The sequence below is a fragment of the Amia ocellicauda genome, chromosome 5, assembly GCF_036373705.1.
Source record: "Amia ocellicauda isolate fAmiCal2 chromosome 5, fAmiCal2.hap1, whole genome shotgun sequence".
NCBI lineage: Eukaryota > Metazoa > Chordata > Actinopteri > Amiiformes > Amiidae > Amia > Amia ocellicauda.
The window spans coordinates 3,951,951-3,976,345 of record NC_089854.1 but is presented as its reverse complement, the minus strand read 5'-3'; the positions used below and the strand labels follow the sequence as shown (position 1 = coordinate 3,976,345).

The 24,395-nt window shown below is 46.7% G+C and overlaps 1 protein-coding gene across 3 annotated transcripts; it reads left to right on the top strand.

Annotated features, from left to right (window-relative positions):
- The first annotated feature begins 2,557 nt into the window (after positions 1-2,557).
- Positions 2,558-24,304, top strand: ppardb (peroxisome proliferator-activated receptor delta b). Of its 3 annotated transcripts, none has more exons than XM_066703305.1 (8): positions 2,558-2,886; positions 14,712-15,341; positions 15,801-15,952; positions 16,461-16,599; positions 16,907-17,127; positions 17,515-17,721; positions 17,902-18,145; positions 18,652-24,304. In XM_066703305.1, exons 2-8 carry the CDS (start codon positions 14,771-14,773, stop codon positions 18,897-18,899), a joined length of 1,782 nt encoding a protein of 593 aa, XP_066559402.1. In that variant the 5' UTR covers positions 2,558-2,886; positions 14,712-14,770; the 3' UTR covers positions 18,900-24,304. The 3 variants fall into 3 exon arrangements, with proteins under 3 accessions (XP_066559402.1, XP_066559403.1, XP_066559401.1); XM_066703306.1 differs by having other exon boundaries at positions 14,709-15,341; positions 16,907-17,109; XM_066703304.1 differs by having other exon boundaries at positions 14,709-15,341.
- Positions 24,305-24,395: the final 91 nt, after the last annotated feature.

Below are 24,395 nucleotides of genomic sequence, written 5' to 3'. Positions count from 1 at the left end.
AAAGGCACTGAATGTTCCTAGAGACACCATTGGAAGCATAGTTTGCAAGTTCAAAGTGAAAGGAACAGGTTACACTACCTGGACGGGGCAGAAAAAGGAAGCTATCAATGGCTGCAACCAGGTGGCTGAGAAGGCAGGTTGTGAAAAACCCTTGACTGCAAAAGACCTGCAGCAAGACTTGGTGGCAACAGGCACTGAGGTTTCAGTGATCACAGTAAGGTGCGTACTAAACGCAGAAGGTTTCCATGCCAGAACTCCAAGACATACACCACTACTGACCCAACAGCACAAGAAAAGTCGCCTCCAATATGCTCAAAATCATATAAATAAGCCACAGAAGTTTTGGGATTCTGTTCTGTGGAGCAATGAAACAGAACTGGAACTTTTCAGCACGATGGATCAGTGGTATGTCTGGAGGAAGAAGAATGAAGCATACGCTGAAAAGAACACTCTGCCCACAGTTAAGCATGGTGGTGGCTCGGTGATGCTCTGGGGCTGCTTTGCATCCTCTGGCACTGGAAACCTGCAGCGTGTGGAAGGCAAGATGGATTAATTGAAGTATCAGGAAATCCTAGGAGAAAATGTCATGCCATCTGTGAGGAAGCTGAAGCTTGGGCGATGATCCCAAGCATACCTCAATTTCCACCAAGGTTTGGATGCAGAAGAAGGTCTGGAATTATTATTATTATTATTGTCATTTAGCTGAAGCTCTTATCCAGGGCAACTTACATTTGTACCCATTTATACAGCTAGGCATTTTACTGGAACAATCTAAGTGAAGTATCTTGCTCAAGGGTACAACAGCACTGTCAAAACCATCAATCAATCAATTTGTATTTAGTATAGCGCCCTTCGCATGGTAGCCACAGAGGCCTTTCAGATTGAAACTAGATGTTGTTTGTGTACAGTACCTTGGCTGTTGACTGACATTAAAGACCCTGATGTGACACATGGTGTCGTCTGTGTGGGTGTTCAGCAAATATGAAGGGGGAAATTTGGCTCATGAAACTGTAGACAGACACTCACTTGAGTTGGTTGACATCTGTGTCTCAGTAATAATAATAATTTTAGATAGTCTTCACATAGGTTGTAGGGAAGAGAATATAACTGAAAGACTGGGTGAACACCTTTCAATCACCTGTAACAATAATGTCTCTCCAGGCCAGGAGAGACAACGCAGATGTCACCAGAGAGGTCAATGTCAGCTTCCTGTTTCCCGTCTCAGTGGGAGCAAGTGTGGTGTTGGTGCCCACAGGAACGCCAACCTGCACCCCGAGATGAGGGCAGCTGGAGGTGTGTGGGCTGGGGGTGGAGGTGTGTGTGGAGGGGCTTTCCATGTACATTCCTCAAGTAGCTTGAAAACTGGAAACATAATGACTTTTTTGTTTTCCGAATGGGTTTTATTTTTGCAAGGCTGCAGTCTACAGAAACCCGGTGACACCTTGTTGACTATATAAGAATTACTCTCCACAATACTCTCCTTTCTCCTCCTCCTCGCCTTACAGGACTGTGTATCAAAAGCTCTTTGAGACCAGTCAGCTGAAGAGGAATTTAGCTCATTCAAAAACCACTATCTCATGGAACAATCTCCCAGTGAAAGTGAAATAAACCAGTTGACAACTCAACTAGAAAGGCTGGTTCGATTGAAGCAAAACGACCAGCTGGAGTGAGAGGAATGTAGGCTGATCTACTTCAGCTCCTGCCTCGTCAATTGAGGACACGGCAGGGAGATTTTAAGTAACTATTCAAATTACTCATAATTTCCTTTTACCCTGTTTCAAATGCACCAATGAGGAAGGCCCATGTATTGAATTCAAACCCAAATTCAAAGTTGTCACGCAGGGTGATGTAACAGAGACACCTGCTGGATATAGGTCTTACTCAGCAAGCTTTGCCAAAGTGCTACAGCAATAAATAAATAACACACAGAAGAAATAAATGAAATGCATGTGCACTATTAACAAAAATACACACTCACATAAATACGCATCAACAATTAAACGGTTAATTGAATCAGTAGCAGACAGTATGTTTAACATGCACCCCGGTGAAAGAAAATAAAATACAGTCAAATAAATTGTGATGAAATATGTGGGGAGTACAGACATCTGCCGGCAGCAGAAGACATTACACTGCTTGCCTCATAGGTGTACTAGATATACTGCACTGTACCAATTAAATGTTTTGGAAATCTATACATTATTATTATTTTATCAAGAATATGTTATTTTAAAGAAACATGAATGTTCAGTTCAGTGTCAAGATGTACCTATATTACAGACTACTATAACTACTTAATAATAATACAAAATAAAAATAAAATAATAATAATAACATAATTTCGTTGCCTTACATACGTAATTTGTTTTATAACTTATTATTTTTCTATAAAATACATGTTTTCTGACACGGGAAAGTTGTGAACAATACATCTCATTGAAGAAGCAGAAAAAAAACGTGACGCAACGAGCTCACGCCATCACACCTACGTCTTCCCGTCACGCCACGCACGCCACGCACGCCACGCACGCCACGCCGTGCGTCAGCCCCTGTGACAAACAGCAGCCGCGGCGGATTCCTGACAGGGAGGCTGGCTGGGAAAGTGGGGGAGAGGGAACCGGGGACAGACGGCAAAACTTCGCGAGAAAGAAAGAAAGTTTCCCCGCCGCGGAGATACGGGCCGCCCTGGACCGGACCGGTGCCGGAGCAGCAGAGACGGGCAGCGTGGGATGTAACTGAGGGGGAGAGAGAGAGTTGCGGGAGTTATAAAAACATGGGGATGATGACTCGGGATCTCACCCAGGGCTGTTGTCTTTAAATCCGGAGGAAAGAGATCCGCTACAGCGAGAGCAGCGCCGGGAGATCAGTATTCACCCGAGTGACGAGGTAAGCGCCCTCCGCACGACCTGACACCAGAGACAGGCGAGCAGACACGTAGGGGCGACTCTAGTGTAACTACACACACATACATACATACATACATACATACACACATACATACACACACACACTCTGTTTTACCACATCACCCACCCCCTGGGCAGGGGAGGCACCGGAGATGTGGTCCCCAACCCTGGGCGCGGAAGACCCTCTGCCCCGCTGTGTTTTGTTTCTGACGGGATCTCAATTACTTAATTGGAAACCCCTTAATTGAACAAATGTCCTCAATCAGAGCCTTCTCCTTATTTTAAACCGTAAGCGGTTCAAAAGTTACGTTTCACGCTGTATAAGAAACTTGTATTCTTAAGGAACCAGCTTTCTATCGGAACACGATTTAAAAGGCAGATGACTGCGATGAAGGATTCAGTTAAGTTGGCAGACGCAGCAGCAGTGCAGGGGGTCCGACAGAACCGGGACGTCATAAAGAGTGGTTCGCAAGTGCGAATAAAATGCCAATCTTAGCCAGCTTTGTGTGTGTTGATCACATAACTACCCACAGTGTAGCAGACAAAGACTTGTTGTTGAGTACAGCAGGAGAAACGATTCGCTAACGAGCCAACCTGCGGGTGAAGTAAGTAGTTTTTATTATGGTTGTGGTAGTGATGGTCGGCGTGTTTAATTCCGCGGGTCGGCACCGCGCTGCCCCTGAACCGAGCCTGTTGTGAACCTGCTGTGCCGGGACGGATGATGTCAAGATCTGCGTTTGCTCTCATTTCTGGAGAGTGTCTCTAGGAGGGCGGAGTGGGCTTGAGCGACCGCACATTTCAGAGTGAAGTCGGGTCTCCCGTCGCCAGTTCAAAACCACGTTGTCTCGGGCGCCGGCGCATGACGTCATCACCTGGTGCGCCCCGCTGCACGCTATCCGTGTGCTGACAGGATACCTTAAATTAGCTTTGCAGCCAGGCCAAGTTCGCCCCACTCTTCCCCTTGTTGTTCTGTCCAACTCACATCTCAGTTCTCATGCTCTGTCCAGACCCAAAGGATACACACTCACTCTCTGGACTACACTCACCTGTGCTGGGTGCATGCTCAGATCTACACTGTGCAGTCTGTGAGTTGAGGAAGGGCAGAGGAGACTGGGCAACAAATTGGGAAAGCCCTATCTGGTGTTCAGCAGGTGCACCAGTAATAATTATTTTGCATACAGAGACAACCTAAGGACAAGGAGCTAAAGTGAGTAGCAAGTCAGGGAATGTGTTCCTACATGTATTAAAATAATGCACTGTTGACTGAATGTGTCTGGTTTTTATTGTGAGAACTGACCCAGAGAGAGAGAGAGAGACTCTCGTCCACATCTAGTCCGTTCCCACAGAATAAGCCCTTTAGTCATCTGTCAAGTAATGACTTTGCTCTTTTGTCCTGGGTCTCACTTGCTGGTTGCACACAGCCTTCGTGGTGCGCAACAACGACCACATGATTCAGCGTCACGATGGGCCGATTATACCGATGATTCACAGTATTGCAGAACACCTCTGCTTCCCGGCAGGACTTGAAAGACGAGACTCATTCCATTGGTCAGCGAGGTCTCGATGGTGTCAGCTGAATTTTCCTGTGCAAAGTTGTCGTGTTTTATTTGTTGTTATCCATTGCCATTGGACACTACTTCAGTGTACAAGACCGGACAGGAAACCAGGTTCCCGTTATCTTCCTTTCGTGGAAGGCGAGAGGGGCCAACAGTGTCTCTTGAGAATGGTGTTAGGAAACATTTTTGCACCTTCATGATCAAGGTCAGTGGTCTTGAAGGGCTGTTGTCTAGCAGGTTATGCAGACCTCTTCTGTTCTTCAATACCTATAAAAATGTAAAAACCTTGACCTGATTCAGTCAGTCAAATCATTCCATCACTTGTCCAATGAAGAGCATAGGTGTAATGAAAAGCCGGAGAAACTTACAGCCCCTGAGGACTTGTCCAACAGAAGTTGGGCGCCTGCATGAAGTTAATTTCCTGCAGGATCTCTAACTCTAGCTAAGTTTCCACCGCATTGCTGAAAAGTGGGAAATTAAGCAATGCAGCCCAACTAACTCATCCCCCACTGTTGGGTCTTTGGCCTCATTAGCACGTATTAGTTACAGGGACTCTCAGAAGCTGGAGGAGGGAAGCTTTCGTAGTCTGCCTCCACATCTCGTGTCTTCAGTGGGTTGGAGGTGGTCAGACAGAGTGGGAAGTAGTTGAGTTAAACGAGTGTCTCCAGGAAATATAGTCTTTGAAATCTGGTGACACATGGTGACTCAGTCTTCAGAAATCAATGTTAAAGGATAGTGTGTCATCTCATTTGTGGTATTTCACCTGTTACGCCTGTCCTGTCAGAGTCTGCCTTGTGCTTTGCACAAAACTGCTGCATGGCCTTGATTTTTAAAATGAACCACAGCTTGTAAGGGTTTTAAGGACTAGAGCTGCACTAAAGGAAGGACCCCAGGAGTGGAGCTGAGAAAAGTGTCCCTGGGAAATTGTATGGCTACTGAAGCACGTTAAGGAATCGGTTTGGCGTGAGTTTGATCGTGACGAGGCTGTGTTTGTGTTTTTTCGAATGTCTCCTTGGAGGGTGTTATTGGGTAAATACTGAGGTCTGATCTGTTGTTTTGAAGTGAGAGGCCCATTGTGATGGCATTTCCCAGCTTTTTCTAATCCTCTACACCTATTTTCAGTCCACGATTTTGTGCCTTTTAGGACCTGCATGCTTTCTAATGCCTGGTTTAGACGGAACTCCGGAGTGCTTTTAGTGCCAGGTGTGGAAATGTCGATTGGCACGGCCAACTAAGACTAAACAAATTGCTCCCTTAAGGGCTGGGAAGCGAGCAAGACCCAGAGACGGTCACACACTACACTACAGGATGCGATTCCTCCGCCGTAAACCGAAAGTAAGGCAGGCATGTTGTTGGCTCCTGTGTCCCTGCCCTTGAAGCCCTGATGGTGGTGGTTCAGACTTGTTTCTCGGGAACCTGTCATGCTTGTTCCAGGAGTCTTTATTGTGATTAGCATGTACGCGACAGTACCTGTCTACCAGAGAGCAAATCATCCCCGGGGGGAGGGGTGGGTGCGTGGGCATGGGTGAGTGGTTGAGCAACCAGCGCCGTGGAGCTGCGTTATTTTAATGATCCTGTAATTGGCCTCCTGGAAGTGCTGACTCCTGTATATCGCCACTCCCATGCTTTTATTTCTCTCTCTCCCTCTTTCACCTTTGGCTTTTCAGGTTGCTGTGAGCTGCAGAGTTCAGATCACCACAGACTGTTTCTCCGTGTCTGTCAGCAGCGTGATCTTCACCCGCTGGGTGCCTGTGTGTCTTGGTCACGTTTCGAGCGCAGCGGAGGGACCAAAAATAAAAACAAGAGCATAGTTTAGCAGCGCCGGGCAGATCAGGATCCCAGAGCTTAGAAAGATCCGTGCCACTGTTAAAGAAATTATGCAAAAGGCCATTGGCCCGTATTTTCTTTCTGTTTTGCATTAAATACCCCTTTTTGTCATGGAAAATGTAAAATCAACTTTTGTCTTTCGGTTTCAGTTACTAATAGGTGCCTGCTTTTTTTTTTTTTTTTTCCCTTCTGTCTTCTGACATTTGAGTGCAGCCTGCGAACCTTTAAACAGAAGTGTGTCTGGGGCAGTTTGTAAAAAGAACAACATGAAGATTTCAGTGACGCGATGACATATCTAGCAAAAGTTAATCACCTTTTTTATTGTTGGCTTTTCTTCAAATTCTCCCGGGTTCGTTCTCTCGCTGTCAAGGGTTAACCGTTCGTTCTCTGTTTCCCTGATGCATTAGGGCAAGTGCAAACATGCTGCTGAAATCTACATATATTATGTTTTTTTTCCCTCCTTTTTCTTTTATACATTTTTAAAGCATGGGTCAAAAATCAGTTTTGAAGCCTCTAAGAACAGAGAGGATTCTGGGCTCTCCGAGAAGAGAGCTACGCAGCCTTCGTACATCCATTCTGTATCATTAGGATTTTGAGCCTATTATGAACTTAATTGACCCTAGTCCTCAAGATCACTTAAACCTAACTGTAATCTCCTGTGCTGCACTACTTCCCACTGCCCACTGCAGGAGACAAGATCACAAACCCCTTAAACGTTTCAACTCCAATCTTCTTTTTACATTTCCTCCCCCCCAATGGGCTCTGCCATCCGCTGCCTCTGACCCCACGGGGGGCTCAACTGAGCAGAGAAATGCTCTCCCAGTTAGGATGTCTGTCCGTGGCCGTCTTATTTTAAGAACAGAGGGCTCTGCTCCTCTCTCAACTCTTCCCCCCCAGCGCATCTATTGCAGCTCCACTGGAGCTAGTCGACAATGGCATGGCCTGAGCTCTTAGCCGGCTACTGTGTGTGTGTGTTTTGTGTGTGTATGTGTGGGAACGTATGACTTCGCTGCCTTGGACAGACTGCCACAGGGTCTCCACATGTTGTTTGGGAACCCTGGGGAAATCAATATGGAAAACAAAACGGTGCTGCATCCACTCTGTCGTCTCCAACTCCTGGTTGTTGACATTACACTCTCCTTCCCAAGCATGGCTGGGCCTGGATGTGAGAGCCCTGTTTCCTGGTTTTAAAATGTGTATTTATCTGCATTCGTGACCCACTGGTGCCATGACCCCTTCCCCCACTGTGTATAGATGGTTTCCTCAAAGAATTGTGGAACATGTGTAATATCACTATAATAACCCTCTGACACTGGTCTTATATTCACAGTTTTGCACTTAAAAAGTTGCATTTGTGTTATAGTATAGTACAGACCTGCTGGCACATTAAGACATTATCAGGAAAATTGTCAAGGGACCAGAGTACAATAGGGGGTTGTGCACTTTGTACCATTTGTTTCACTGCAGGTAATTGCGCTTATTGGAGCCCAGTGTGGTGTGTGTTTTCGGTGAGTGGCAGTGGGAGGGGAGAAGAGTCTTAATGTTGGGATGGCTCAGGGTTTTCGCCAGATGCCAACCTCGCCCATCCTACTCCATCGCTTTCTGCCTATCCAAGATTCCTCTCTCCGAAGTGCGGTCAAGGACGTGTCCTTGGTTACCATGGGAATTGCCCCATACATCCCCGCCTGCGTAATCCCCTCTGACAGGCCGGTGGGGACTAAACCTAGAGATTACCATGGATTTCATCATGCACCTTTCAAGCGTCACACTGTACTGTGCCCTCCGCCCGTGTCCAGCCTCATCTCTTTGAGACCTTCGTTGTGTTGACGGTTAGTTCTTCATAACAGAGAAGTCCCACCCTGGAGAACCATTGCCACACTTCAGTCCTCCTGTCATCTCTGTTTCTCAACCTAGAGGGGCTGTTCTTCCATCTCTCCCACTCCCTTCCTTCATGTAGTGCTTAACCCCCACCAGTGCACCTTGACATTAATTGCCATCGCTGGCGTTTGCACATTGGCTGACGGGGCGGTGTGGCCGGCCAATTGTGTGACATGGAGCTCTGTTTAGTGTGCTCCGGGGCCCAGCCGCTGGCAACACTTGGGCTCTGCTTGCGAAACTCGGCTCTGCGGAGGAAGCATATAAGAGAGTGAGGGGTCAGTGCACTGTCGTCATGTGTCTGTGTGTGGTGATTAGTTTACGATTGTGATCCCATCTCATTAGCGATGTTTAGTTTACTTATTACACTCCAGGAATAGTTAAGACAGAGTGGTGGGCTCACTCGTTAGCTGAGCGGTCAGAAAGTCAATTAAATTATTCGGGTGTAATCCAACTTTATCCATTTACGTTTCCACTAATTTTATCTGGTACCTGGTTAAATACTATGTGTCACCTCAGTGCTTCCCGCCACCCCCCCATGTAATTATCTCTGAACTACCACTGATAACTGCAATGCAGAAAACTCATCCAAAAGGCTCTTGGTGTGGAAATGAAGTGCGTTAGAAAACCAACTGGAAGGACTAATTAGGGTTTAAATGCAACCATTAGAGCACGCAGTGGTGTATGAAAAATATGGGAAATTAAGTAAAGGGCAAAAGGAGATGACGTACACCATGTTAGTCAAATGCAGCTGTTCAGTTTATTTAAGGTGCTGCTGTAGGCCTGCCCATGCCTGTTGCCATCGCAGAATTCTTCCCACACATTGGCTTGTTGGTGGCTTTAGGAAATGGGCATCATTTATCCCACTGCAGCCTGGTCTGCTGTTCCACTAATATCTCCAAGGTGCTCTGGTTCTGTGGGATTGGCATGGGCGATGCCTTTGCAATGAAGGCCCCCCCGGCCTGGTCATTCTCCTCCTGAGCTTGGTCACTGCTTGATGCATTGGCTTTCTAATGAGTTGGTTCTGCGTGGTCTGGGTTCTGCTCCAGCATCTTCCTGGGGCGTCCGCTTGCGTTCGATATAAAGCGGACCATGCAGGGGATATTGGTCATCCAAATGTTTGCAGCGGTGTCCGTCCTTGTGTTGGAATGCTGTCTGCATTGGAACTGAAGGGAACTAGTTGCGACTGGCCGCCTATTGCCTTTATATACCTTTTCACTGCCACACCCTGCGCCTGCCTAGTGTGCAGTCTGGGATCAGTCGACTGCAGGCTTATGGTAGCTGAGTGGGTGGATTGTTCCCAAACATTCTTGATGTTGAAAGCTCCCCCCTCGTATTATCTTATTCCTTTCGAGTTCGCATTTCTCCTCTCCCTCCCACCCCCTCTGTGTGCAGTCGCTGACCCTGTTTCACTTCTCCGGCCTTCTCCTGCCAGATTGCGTTCTCTCTCTTTCTTTCTCTCTCTCTCTCCCACCCCCCCTCTCTCTTTCTCTTTCTTACGAAACAGGTCCCCGGGTTCATCTTGCAGATTAAGAATGGTCGGGCGACTACTTTAATTTCAGGCTAATCTGCTCTTATTCGCAGAGTGGCCGAAATGAATAAACTCTTTGGTTCTTCCTAATCTCCACAAAGCCGGAGCTTTCCAAAGATTTAAAAGTTCTGCGCTGTGCGGTGAGTGCCACCCTCCTCCTTCAAAGAATCACGCAGGGATGCACGATCTATTCTTTCATTCGTTTTCAGGCCCACGACAATTGGTTTAACTGTATTAACATACCTCCTTTAGCAGAATTTCTCCCCAAGTCTGCAGACTGGTTTTTATCAGCCTTGAAACACAGTGGGGGGTGGGACAAGGTCAGGTTTATGGCCGGCATTCTGCATCAGAATACCATTGGAGTTCATTTATTGAGCAAAGCAGTTTCACAACAGAAATTCCTTTCTTTATTAGTACAGCTGTTTTGCAGTCTCCCTGATTAATGTAACAGTTCAGTGCTAAATGGAGATCAGCTGTTTTTTTGGTTTTGTTTGGTGTGTTGGTTTGCTTGTGTCATCCCTCTGTATGCTGCTGCGGAATCCATCTCTCTCTCTTGGCTGCGGTCTTGTAACCTTGTATTTAGTCACCTAGTGAAGATTCCCTGCTACAGGCTTGCAATGCACATAAGTAATTAGGTTTCTTGTGTATGTTGTTTTCCTAAATCACCACCCACGTCCTTGACTTGCCCTGTTGCTTTTCCGACGGCTGCGCGCCAAAATCCTTGTTTGCATAAGCATTGTTAACATAATGCTTTGTTGCTATCCTTTGCCACCATCCCTTCTTGGAAGCAATATAACCAGTTAATCAAACGAGATCCCCTCGCTGTCCCTTAAATGTGGTTACCACTTAGGCAATCCTGTAATTTAGCTCTAGAAGTTAACCTTTCTGTGACTTGTATAACCTTGTTGTCCCATATGAGACACACCCCAGTTGTCTTCATTTTAATGAATTCCTGCCTCTTGTTAGGTACTGGACGATCAAAGTAAAGTTGTAGGGGATGCTGTAGTGGTGGACAGGGTGTCCCCCACTAAGGATGGTGCCGTGCCAGCTGTGCAAGGAGCAGCACTCAGCACGAGCCAGGAATGTGGTGAAAGGTCGAGTCTGATAGCTGATACTGTGTGTCTGCAGACAAAACCAGACAGACGGGCAGACCTTGGGTGCTGCTGACAGGTGCTACTGCTTCCCAACAGAAATGCAAGCATGCGCAGACGTGCACACAAATGGAAAAGCACATGGAAGCAGTAGACTCCTACTGCAGCACATGCAAACCTCGCATAAAATGTCAACCGACGTATTCACATGCCACCCAAACATACTGTAACCTGCTATCTATTTGCACACGCATATGTATACCACCACAGTTAGATACAAGTATGTAGAAATGGGTGTGCAACACAGACACCGACACACACATTATTCATAGTCCTAATATACACCGATCAGCCGTAACATCATGACCACTGACAGGTGAAGTGAATAACACTGATAATCTCGTTATCATGGCACCTGTCAGTGGGTGGGATATATTAGACAGCAAGTGAACATTTTGTTCTCAAAGTTGATGTGTTAGAAGCAGGACAAATTGGCAAGCGTAAGGATCTGAGCGACTTTCACAAGGGCCAAATTGTGATGGCTAGACGACTGGGTCAGAGCATCTCCAAAGCTGCAGCTCTTGTGGGGTGTTCCCGGTCTGCAGTGGTCAGTACCTATCAAAAGTGGTCCAAGGAAGGAGAAGCGGTGAACCGGCGACAGGGTCATGGGCGGCCAAGGCTCACTGATACACGCTAGGCGGTGTGGTCTGATCCAACAGATGAGCTATTGTAGCTCAAATTGCTGAAAAAGTGAATGCTGGTTCTGATAGAAAGGTGTTAGAACACACAGTGCATCGCAGTTTGTTGCGTATGGGGCTGCGTAGCCACAGACCAGTCAGGGTGCCCATGCTGACCCCTGTCCACTGCTGAAAGTGCCTACAATGGGCACGTGAGCATCAGAACTGGACCACAGAGCAATGGAAGAAGGTGGCCTGGTCTGATGAATCACGAGTTCAAGGTGTTGACTTGGCCTCCAAATTCCCCAGATCTCAATCCAATCGAGCATCTGTGGGATGTGCTGGCCAAACAAGTCCGATCCATGGAGGCCCCACCTCGCAACTTACAGGACATAAAGGATCTGCTGCCAACGTCTTGGTGCCAGATACCACAGCACACCTTCAGAGGTCTAGTGGAGTCCATGCCTCGACGGGTCAGGGCTGTTTTGGTGGCAAAAGGGGGACCTACACAATATTAGGCAGGTGGTCATAATGTTATGGCTGATCGGTGTATAAGTTATGCATTATATAAACAGTGGTATGTCTTCAATAAATCAATACTAACTACTACTACTACTACTACAACTATTAATAACACAAAAATGTATTATACATCACTATGGTGATATAGTTCTAAGTTTTTTTTTTTTGTTGTTGTTGTTTTTTTTTAATTAATCATGATGTGAGTAATGAAAAGAAATATAATGCAACCATTACATAAACTGTTGAACAGCACATGGTGGCATTTAATGCTGTGACTTATCAGAATCGCTGCTTTTTACCGTTTATCACATGACGGCTGACTCTCACACACACATAGCGCACATAGGGGAACTAATGCATTGACGCGCAGATTGACACGCTGTAAACGGATTCATAGACACTGATATGTGCAACCCGATGCGCTGGCAGAAATGTTCGTCAGTAGACGCAGACATGAATAAACGGACAAAGACTCTTTTAGACTGTCAGTGTACGTCTTGGGCACGCTCTCAAAGACTGCGCAGAACCTTTCACATAATCCACGCAAAAGCAGATCAATACACACTCGCCGACACCAGACTTTTCAGTGGGAACATTTTTCACATGATAGTCATTGATAGCTGAGCATACAGGCTTGAAATAGCAGCGGACCGAGATCAAGGTGCCAACTTTTTACCGTCTGAAAACTTTGACATGTCTGAGTCACGGTCGTTAAAGGATGTATTGACTGTACAACCTGACATGATCTGGGCTCCATATGGCACAGCTCTTTCTGAAACTGCAAATGTCATACCAATCCACAAGAAAGGGGACAAAACTGAGCCAGGAAATTACAGACCAATCAGTCTCACCTGGATTACCTGTAAAATTTTGGAAAAAAAGATTAGACAGAAAATAGAGGAGCATCTTAATGAAAACCATATTCTTGGAGATCGTCAACATGGGTTTAGACGAGGCAGATCGTGTCTTACTAATCTATTCGTTTTTTGAACATGCAACTGCAGCTGTAGATCAAGTGAAAGCATATGATATGATATACTTAGATTTCCAAAAAGCTTTTGATAAGGTTCCACACCAAAGACTGATCCTCAGATTGGAAGCTGTAGGCATTCAGGGTAATGTAAGTAGATGGATTATGAACTGGTTGATGTATAGGAAACAGAGGGTGTCGATTACAGGAGTCGCTTCTAACTGGAGTGAGGTTGTTAGTGGAGTTCCACAGGGATCAGTACTAGGGCCTTTGCTGTTTCTAATCTATATTAATGATCTGGACTCTGGGATAGTTAGCAAACTTGTCAAATTTGCAGATGATACAAAAATAGATGGCTCAGCAGATACAATCTCGGCAGCACAGGCTATTCAAAGGGACTTAGATAATATTCAGTTGTGGGCCGACACCTGTCAGATGAAATTCAATGTGGACAAGTGCAAGGTATTACATGCGGGTAACAAAAATGTCCACTATAATTATACTATGGGAGGAATAGAACTAGATGAAGTAACGCATGAGAGACCTAGGAGTCTATGTGGACTCCTCACATTCTCCATCCAAACAATGTGGGGAAGCAATATAAAAGGCCAACAATGCCAGGGTGTATTGTCAAAAGTGTAGAATTGAGAACAAGGGCAGTGATGTTCAGACTGTACAATGCACTAGTTAGAGCTCATCTGGATACTGTGGACAGTTCTGGGCTCCACACTTCAAGAAAGATATCGCTGCTCTAGAGGCAGTTCAGAGGAGAGCAACCAGACTTATTCCAGGTCTGAAGGGAATGTCCTACTGAGAGACTGAGGACCTGAACCTTTTCACCCTGGAACAGAGGAGACTACATTTGGACTTGATACAAGTCTTCAAAATCATGAAAGGCATCGACCACATCAAACCAGAGGAGCTTTTCCAGATCTGCAGGGACACACAGACCCGGGGACACACATGGAAATTGGGCTTCTAGGCATTCAAGACAGAAAACAGGAGACACTTATTCACACAGAGAGGCATCACAATCTGAACAAACTCCCCAGCGATGTGGTTGAAGCTGAAAACTTGGGAACATTCAAAATCAGACTGGATAGGATCCTTGGATCACTTAGTTATTAATGGACACCAAATGAGCATGATGGGTCGAATGGCCTCCTCTCGTTTGTAAACTTTCTTATGTTCTTATATTCTTGTGTTCGAGTGTTAAAAAACCCAATTCCTTCCATTTTGATACACAAACTTATGCTGTACGGACGTGCCAAGAGTGGTGACTGTCGGGGATCATAGTGAGAGAAGTAGTGTTAATATTGGTTTATTTTAACCTTAACACATTTGTTTTTAACTGAATGTGTTTATGACGAGAGAGAAAATTTTGAACCAGAGCCAACCGGTTGTGACACTTGTGTGCATCAGTCTTAAAACCACACACAACAAAATCTGTCTATGCTGGCATTCGCATGATATAAACTAACACTGCTCACCAGCGTGTGGCTCAAAATAGATCCAGGCTGCATACTTCGGGAACTGACCTTAATAAACTGGCTTAATAAACTCTTACTTCAGAAATTAGCATGAAACGCTAATTTGTTTTCTTCATTATGAATAATATTACCATTCTTAGCCTGTTGTATAAAGGGGATGAGATGTATAAGTCAGTGAACATAAGTATCACAATAAAGATATAGATGTAATTTAGGATTACACACACTGGAACAACTTGCCTGACCGCTCTCTTCCTGTCCAGCAGGGCGGTGATGCCAACGCCATGACGGAGGGCGGCGAGCGATAGCGGCAGGACGTGGCGCCATGGAGGAGCTTCAGCCCGGAGTTCTGAGAATCGGCACGGGGGACCGGCGGCTGGGGTTCGCGGTCCAGAGTGCTGGGGAGGAGGGCGTGCTGGCAGCGGGGATGGTTCGCGAGGTGCAGGGGATCGACCTCAACAATGGGGACACCTCTCAGGATGGGCTCTCCTCGCCGGGCCTCAGCCCCAAGAGAGTCCCGCTCAGGACAGCAGCTGGGCGGGACGGGGAGGGGGAAGGGGAGGGAGAGGCGCAGGAGATGCTTGCCCAGGAGGACAGCAGCGACAGCCTCCCGCGGCCGACAGAGCTGGACATGGTACCCCTGCGGGTGGCCGGACTGACCGTCCTGACCGTCCTGAGCAACCCGACCGAGCTGGGTTCCAAGGGGCCAGGTGGGGGAGCAGCGGATGGCACGGAACTGGAGGCACCCCCCTGCAATGGGCTGGCGTGGGAGGGTCACTCTCAGGATGGGGCCCAGAGGGACAGCCCACCCCTGGAGGGAGACAGACTGGAGTCCGGCACCAATAACTACGGACCAGCAGGGCCAGACAGCCCGGCCGCATCTAGCAGCTACACGGGTAACGTACAGGAAAGGGTTCGATGAACTAGGGCTGGGCGGCATACCATAAAAAACTATATACCAATCGGTTTGGACTTTTACTATACCTAGAACGTTTTCATTGCTATATTTAATAATTTGCTAATTAATGTGTAATTCAGCTACCAATAAACTTGGTCAAGTTCCTGTATCCCACAACTTGCTGCACCGACTGCTTGTGGGTGTGCTCTGTCTGACACCACACGCATGTGATCAAAGAACTGTTGTCGCATTCGTGTAGCGCAGATCTGCGTGGCTCCCCCAATGTGACAACTGACACAGAACAGCGAAATGTAATTCAACGTTAGTTGTGTCCTATTATTTTATACGATATTTTGTCCATATCACCCAGCCCTACGATGAACTAGAAGGATTAACAGAGAACAGGATTATAAACGGCAGTGTGATAGTAGAGCATTTCTCTCCCTCTCCCTCTCAGACTTGTCCCAGACATCCTCCCCCTCCCTGTCTGACCAGCTGCGGCTGGGCCGTGAGGAGCCCCCCGGCGCCGGCATCAACGTGGAGTGTCGCATCTGTGGGGATAAGGCGTCCGGCTTCCATTACGGTGTCCACGCCTGCGAGGGCTGCAAGGTACCTCCCGACCACAGGGTTAAATCATCGCAAATGATCCATTAAGTGTCCTGGGAAAGGCGATGAATTTGGTATGGAAATTTGTATATATGGAGAAGCTGTGGTGTACTAATCCAGGGATCTGCAACAGCTCTGGTCCAGGAGAGCTGCAGTAGTGCAGGTTTTATAGATAACCTTAGATAGTCAGGGAGGAGAGGCCGAGCGACACAATTGAAGTTGGTCTAGTCTCCACAGCTGAGAATGACGACCGCACAGCTTCTCCAGTAGTCCCTCCCCTGTTCTGCAGCAGAGTAGATTGCTTTGTTTTAGGAGTGCTATCAAAAGCCATTGATACATACATCAAATAACCGCCTGTTTTAAATATAGTGTGGTTTTCATTTCACTACAGTGAGCAGGTCATTGTAAGGGGTGTGGATACTGGGCTCTTTCCATCCTTGGGGAAACGCCATGGGAAACCACCCCAGAGCGCTGCGCAGTTTCAGCCTGTTTTTTCCTCCCCACTTCCCAGGGCTTCTTCCGGCGGACCATCCGGATGAAGCTGGAGTATGAGCGCTGCGAGCGGAGCTGCAAGATCCAGAAGAAGAGCCGCAACAAGTGCCAGTACTGCCGCTTCCAGAAGTGCCTGGCGCTGGGCATGTCCCACGACGGTCAGCTGCCCATTTTTATTGCGCCGTTTGTTGATCTGTGTGTCCGACGCCATCGTGCGGCATGGCTGTAGTCATCATTATGCGGTGCAGAGACTGGCTTCACAGAAAATAAGACCTAAAATAAGTGAGAGACAAATAAATAAGGCTTTACAGACGTTAAGCTAACCTTCTAGATTGTGCTGTGAAAATATCCATGGTTTTGTGAATAAGAGTTCAGTCCTGCATTGTACAGCCCAGAATATCATGGAAGTTGGTTTGACAAACAATGACAACAGTTATGATAATTCAGTGTACCTTGTGACCGCAGCGATCCGGTATGGCCGGATGCCGGAAGCGGAGAAGAGGAAGCTGGTGGCGGGGCTGCTGGCGGGGGAGACAAGCATCCAGAGTCCGGGCGGCTCGGACCTCAAGTCGCTGGCCAAGCATGTCAACAACGCCTACCTGAAGAACCTCAACATGACCAAGAAGAAGGCGCGCAGCATCCTGACGGGCAAGAACGCCACCAGCCCGGTACGGAGCCACGGATATGTCAGTGTCATTTCAGATCCATTTTAAATAGGACCTCTGTTATAAAAGCGTTCCAAAATGTTTGACGAGCATTGAATTAACAATTATTGAATTAACTGTTTATAACCGCTGCCACAGTTGCTTCAGACATTTGTATCAGGTACTTGTAGTGTTTATATTAACCATCTGAATCAGTGATATTGTACTGTAAACTATGTGAGTATTTATTTTTGCGAGGACTGTAGTCATTTGGCGATTTTTCACAGTGATTCTTCCCTGTGAAAATATTTGTGTATATGCTAGTGCATTCTCCGGTATTTCATGACCATGTCTGTCAAGCAATGCAAGTGGTCGTTGTGTGTTGGGCGCCAGTGATTCTTAACACCCACCCCTGTTGTGTCCCCACAGCCCTTCGTCATCCACGACATGGACACACTGTGGCAGGCGGAGAATGGGCTGGTGTGGAACCAGCTGATCCACGGCACGCCCCCCAACAAGGAGATCGGGGTGCACGTGTTCTACCGCTGCCAGTGCACCACGGTGGAGACGGTGCGGGAGCTGACGGAGTTTGCCAAGATCATCCCCGGCTTCGTGGGGCTCTTCCTCAACGACCAGGTGAGCGACTGCATGGCCGTCGGGTCTGCCGGAGCCGTGGCGCGGCAGTTCGTTTGAACTTAATTTAATTTATCAGTTTTTCTTTTTATTTCCTTGGGAGGGGAGGCCAGAATCATTCTGTTTTGCCATGCGCGAGATCTTGGGGAAAGTCTGATTGTGGTGCCGTGTGTCACCCCCCAGGTGACGCTGCTGAAGTACGGCGTGCACGAGGCCATCTTCGCCATGCTGCCCTCGCTCATGAACAAGGACGGGCTGCTGGTGGCCAACGGCAAGGGCTTTGTGACGCGCGAGTTCCTGCGCAGCCTGCGGCGTCCCTTCAACGAGATCATGGAGCCCAAGTTCGAGTTTGCCGTCAAGTTCAATGCCCTGGAGCTGGACGACAGTGACCTGGCCCTCTTCGTGGCCGCCATCATCCTGTGTGGAGGTGAGCTGGGGTGGCTGGGGCTGAAACCTTGTACTCACTCTTACTGAGTGTCTGACTGCCAGACCAGGCCGCCAGTGCCTCTGATGAAGCTGAGAGTGGTGGAGGTCAGTGAACTCAAATGCTCTGTGGTGTTGAGTGGTGGAGCGGGGGTTGTTATGACTGAGGCTCTGTGTTTGCGTGGGAGGCCAGTCCCTGATGTTCTTGTGTGTGTGTTCTGGTGCGCGTGCCTGTGTGTTAGTGTTGATGCTCTGTGTTTGTGTGGGAAGCCTATCTATGATGTTCCTGTCTGTGTGTAGAGGGTTACTTAATCTGACATTAGCGTGTGTGGAGGAGGGGTGAAGCACAGTGAGGTTCTTTTATGTGTGTGTTGGTGTGGGTTCTTTGCCGGTGTCAGGAGGGGTTGTGGTGTTGCTTCGGTGGCTGTGTGTGTATCTGCCCAAGTGTGTCGACGGTATTCTCTTGGCGGCGGCCTCTGACGCCCGCATGTCTGTGTGTGCGCTCGGCAGATCGGCCCGGCCTGATGAACGTGAAGCAGGTGGAAGAGATACAGGACAACATCCTGCAGGCCCTGAACCAGCACCTGCAGGCGAACCACCCAGACTCGCCGTACCTCTTCCCCAAGCTGCTGCAGAAGATGGCCGACCTGCGGCAGCTGGTGACAGAGAACGCGCAGCTCGTCCAGAAGATCAAGAAGACCGAGTCCGAGACCTCACTACACCCCCTCCTGCAGGAGATCTACAAAGACATGTACTAGAACAGAGCTGGACAGTAACACAGATCACGAGATTAGAGAGAAGTATTAATTTAAAATATAAAGATACTATATACACACAGAGAGAGACCTAAAGCCATGGATTGTCAAGCTGTTACAATACAGGACGCTGGCGACAGCTTGAGACCCACCAGACTCGTCTTCCATGTCCACAGTGGCGGGGTTGTAGGGTATGATGCTGTGGGAGCGTTACAGAATCATATGACATGCTGCTGCAGCCCCAAGCCTCTTCTCTTGGGTTGGTTTAGATTTTTATCGATGCTCTTAAATAACTTTATAGCCCTCCCCTTAACGATGAGATTTGTCTAATTTGTTTGTGTAGTGAAATGTCTCACTCACTCCCATCCCCACTTCGAAAACAAAGGTGGGGAATTAGGGTCTCCCAGCCGAAGCGAAAAGAATCGCGTCTCTGATGTTCCTGGGAATACAAATGGTGCAGAAGAAGCAGGGGGCTTATCCCAATGCGAGGGCTGGTTGGCAGTTTCCATTTGCACACCGAACATCTCGCCTTCACAATGTCCAACTCTTATGTCACGTCCTGTGCCACAGTCACAGCATTTAAGCCCACAGCCTCAGCTGAGCCAACACTGGTACACTGAAACACATCCACCTCTGGTGTCAGGGATGGGGAGGGTTTTTTTGGGGGGTGGGGGAGGGTTTGGCCATGACACCAGGGTTGACGCACCTGATCTTGTGAATTAGAAATACCACGGGTTCTGTAAAACTCACCCTGTGGGCCACAACCTTGGTAGCATGACAGTTGACCTCTGCTGAACGGTCACAGTTCTTAGGCAATTCGGCCCTGAAGGCCTGCTTGTGACAAAGGCCATGATGTCATCGGATGGGGATTTTTTTTGTAGCGCATCTTTCTCCGCCCCGAAAACGCCACGGTGGATGCAATAGATGTTGATCTTTTACACTGACGTTCGAAATACGGGACTACCACGCTTTTTTGTAGACCTTTAGTTTCTCTCTGATTTTCCGATCGTTCCTCCTCATCACTTGGCTTCATCCCCCAGACTTCAGACCTCCTTTTTTGGAACTTTCTTTTATACGGCCTTTGGCTTCATTTACTCCAGTGGAGGTTTTTGTTTTGTTTTATTTCATGTCATTTTCTTTGATGCACTCCATCTCACTCCCAGTGTGCCAGTGAAGACCAGGAGATGCCTCTCAGTGTGGTGAGAGTCCCTGACAGTGATGGCACCCCCCAGTTGTTTCCACAGCAGCCTGAGCCATGCTGGTTCGCCTGTCCACTACACTGCTGCCCTGAAATTCAGCTCCCGTGTTCACCAGCGTGTCATTGGTTTACTCTTCTTTTCCATTCCCACTCTCCACTCCTGTGTGCTAACAGATGCACAGAGCCTCTCCTCTTGATAAAAGGATAAAAGATTAATTAGTTAAGACAGATTTGTATTGTTCTTACAGGTATTTGAGACTCAACCCCCTGCTCTTCAAGCCAAGTCTTTCCCTTTTCTTTTTATTTTCTTGTTTGTTTGATGGTTTGATTGTATTTGTGTCTTGTTCTTTTCGATTTAAATGTTGTGTATGACCTAATTGGTGTCCACTTTTACTGTTATTTTAGATTCTTATTTTTCATTGTGTGTTCAAAGAATGCACTCCAGGGAACAGCGCTACCTTGTGGATATTTACTATACTGTTTGGGTTTATTTTTTTGGGGGGGTGGGTTGGTTTGTTTTCATTTTCTCTTTTATACTCCAAGCTGAACGTATGAAGATCAAACAGAGTACGAGCCTTACAGCTTGTATAGGTAGATTTCCTCAAGGAAAGCCAAAAAGAAGAAGAAAAACTATTTTGCTATCAATCAGTTTAGTAGTTTTATGATTAAATATGATACATAACTAGATTAGGCAAGATTAGGCTACTTTGCATAATCAATCAGCCTCTTAATATAATAGTAGCCTCTTATTACCGTGAACTAATGCCATCGCCACCAGACTTCAGCGCTGGACAATCTCGGATTAGTTCAGTATTTTGAATATCTTCTCTCGCCTAACCTTCCTGATAACACTGTCGCACTGGATAGAGCACATGTTAGGATCGGCACAGTGGAGCGCAAATAAGATTTGTCGTTTCAACTCCCGTAGTCTTTCAAGATGTACAGAAGGGGTCTTCTTTCCGATTAGACTCTTTAATTCAAAGTGCATATTCCCGCACAAGGCAGTGTCTACATTGCCCGTGTCTTCCAGCTGCCAGTGCTGTTAACCCAGAGCCTCCCCCAAGGTGTGTACTGTACATTTCAAATCCAATTGCCAAAAGCTGGTTGCAAGAAAACTGCACACTCGAGAGACTGTCCCCTCACTCCTCAAGCCAGATGACAGTCAGATGTTTCCAGACCACTGTTCTCATTTGTGGTGTTGCTGTCCGGCGTCACACGTGAACAAATTAAACCCAAGACAAATTGGGGGGCTGCATATGGTATTTTCTGCAGCTCTCGTTGCAGGAATGTTTCTCTAGCACTGTGAATTTGAGTGAATCTGAGTGAATGCCTTAAAGGGCAATCGCACTTCTAATATGCAGAAAAGGAAGCAGCTGTTCCTTCAGGTGTTCTCCAGGTGCGCGCTCCGACTTTAACATTTTGCTTTATTACAGTTAGCATTTGTATTCTCTCTGAGCCTTTGTGTGCGACTGTGGTCGACTCACGTCCGGCTTTTAACTGATAACCTTTACCTGCTGTCTACCTCTCCAAGTCCTTCCTGAAACTGAGCTGAGACCAGTGAGAACCGAATGAACAACAGTAGAGAAACAAACCGTGGTAGTTAAGTGTGTGTGTAATGGGAGGGAGGGAGCTCACACACGCACAACTTTCACGTTTCAACAACATTTAAAAATAAATGTACAGTTTCTTACTTTTATCCATGTGGTTTTGGTTGATATACTGTATGTATGTATGTATGTGTATATATATATATATATATATATATAAGCAGGCTGAGGTGAAAAGATTTGGCCATTGGACTTGATATTGTACTCATAGTGTACAGTGATGCTCTCAAACCTGTGTTGCTGAAAAGGTATGAATCGTTTGTACTGCACCCAAAAATACACTTTAATGCCCACCAGTTGTACAAGCTTTAGCCAGAATGCAGGCCAGAATGGAATCGCATTATTCCAGACCTGCCTTATCATGATTTCAGTTGCTGAAGTGTCTAGCCTTGTTTTTCCTATTGTTTGCATTGTATGGTTATCGTGACCCTTCCTTTGACCCCAGCGCTTACTCACAGACGTTGTCCTGTACCTGCAAGGTTTCTTCCGGAGTTATAGTGAGAACCTCCCAAACCCCCTCGTTATCTGGTTGGAGTTGCACAACCTCTTGAAACCATTTGAGTATGGATGCTCATACATAGTTTTATGTATTATTATTATTATTATTATTATTATTATTATTATTATTATTATTATTATTATTAACCGTAATTAAAGCATGTACGCGCAAGTACACAGGGAAAGGAGTATGTGCAAGCTATCTTATTGGCCCAGGGGTGGATGTGATATGGCGATAGGAAACCGACGAAGCTGATTTCTCCTCCCATTCCCCTGGGAACCCCAAGACTTAACAGGAGACTAGATTGACCGTCAGACTGCTCTGTAGCCAGATCGAAGAGCGGTCAGGTGAAATACCTGTTGGCCATCCCTCCCAAAGCCTTTTTGATGAACAGCCGCCCTACAATCCTGGGAATCCCCAGTGTCCCGTATTGCTGGTCTCTGTTTATACACTGAGCATCACCTCCGTCCCCTCTTGAGTGGAGTCGGGGCATGTGGTTTCGGTGCCGTCTTCATTGCTTCCTCTACTTCTTGTAGGAAGAGTGCATCTCTGCCTTGTAGATCAGTATTTCAAACAACGGCGAACCTCATGTTTGTGTCTTGTGTAGTAACAGTACAAATGAACGTCTTAAAACAGATTTCCTTTTCTAAAACTTTAGCTGCACAAGCATGGTCAGTGAAAGCACAGGGAGGTTTCCTGTTGTGCAGTGAAGTGTTGGTGTAGTGAGGCTGTAGGGTGTGGGGGGTCTTTTCTGGGGACAAAAATTAAATAAATGAAAGAATCGCACTCGGCTTTCCATGCTCTTTACGTTTACTGTCATGTCAGCCTAAGCAACGCGTTTGCTCCTGATCTGTGAAATCTTGTGTCATTTCTCCATTGCCACTCCCTGCGTTTCATCTCCCTCGACTCGTCTAATACACAGTTTTGCACCCATTCCCAAACAGAAACGTAACACACAAAAAACTATTCTAAGCTGGACAACATAAAATAAAAAAACGTCAACTTTTTGGGGGTCTTATTCTGTTCCTCTGTGGTCTTGTCTGGCAGCTCTCCATTTCTGAAGTGCTCTATTGTCGCTGGTGTGCTAACTGCTATTGTCTGCTCAGTGTGGAGGAAAGGTCAGGGACACTGATGCTTCCAGCAGATGGGCGCCAAGCATAATAAAATCCATGAGAACTTCCCTGCTCCTGCTCCTCTGGCACGCCTCGCTCCTAACCTCGGTCCCCCCCCACGCAGCCCGGGGACGCTCTCGGAAAAACCGAAGGGCTTCAGATTTCTGGCGTGGTGTGAAGTTTAGGCGTTGGACACCGTCCGAAGACGAGTTCACTTGCCCAGTGCTAGCTAACCTATATTTGTGTTGTGGCTTGCATCGGCGGTTGGTTGTGTTTGCAGGTGCCAGAAAAAGCACAAAAACGGGCTCCCAATGAAGCACAATGACACATCGGGAGGTCTGCTGGAAATCAGTTCAGTTGCATAAGTGGTTTTACCTCGGTAGCTTCCCCCGTTGTTTAAGGTCTCAGTTGATGAGTGTCTGAGGGTCATTTCTTTGGTCACACAGTTGGAAGACTGCTAGCTTTTCTTGTGTGTGTGTGTGACTGTCCAATTGGATTCCTTGAAAAGTATAAGGTTCTCAATTGAACAAAAGGGACTTTGAACATCTCCTGATCTGATTCTCTTTATGTACTGATGGAAAAAGAAACATACATTGCACCCATTGCTTGCTCCACACAGTGTCTATTGCAGTCCCCAGCAACCTGTTTCAACTATGGAGAACTAATTTTATTTTTTAACATCTATCCTACATTTCTCTTTTCTTTTTGTGAGAGTGAACTTTTGCGTTGATTCACAGGGTCAATACAAAGCATTGATCTGAATGGCAACTTTACGAACAGTGAGAAAAAACAACTATAACAACAAGAGCAAACTATTCTTTGCACATGTTGGAAATGTTTTTATTTTTTATTTTTTTAAATGATGATATTGTAAATATACAGTGTTACTGAGTACATGTATACACTCCATGAGACTTGACAAGATACTCCTAGATATTTTAATTAAAAAATATATTAAAAAAATAAATAAAATAAACCTCAATTTTATCATGTCTCTGACTCTGTTGTCGTTATGTTTGTTTATTGTTTTAATCAACCCCCTCCCCGTCCTAATAAGGGATCCCTGACAGTTAACATTCAAAC

What these genes read in the sequence shown, in the direction of transcription:
- ppardb (XM_066703305.1), top strand. Translation starts at nt 14,771, where the DNA reads ATGGAGGAGCTTCAGCCCGGAGTTCTGAGAATCGGCACGGGGGACCGG. An exon ending in CGCATCTAGCAGCTACACGG is followed by an intron (nt 15,342 to 15,800) that starts GTAACGTACAGG and finishes TCTCCCTCTCAG; the next exon opens with ACTTGTCCCAGACATCCTCC. An exon ending in GCTGGGCATGTCCCACGACG is followed by an intron (nt 16,600 to 16,906) that starts GTCAGCTGCCCA and finishes TTGTGACCGCAG; the next exon opens with CGATCCGGTATGGCCGGATG.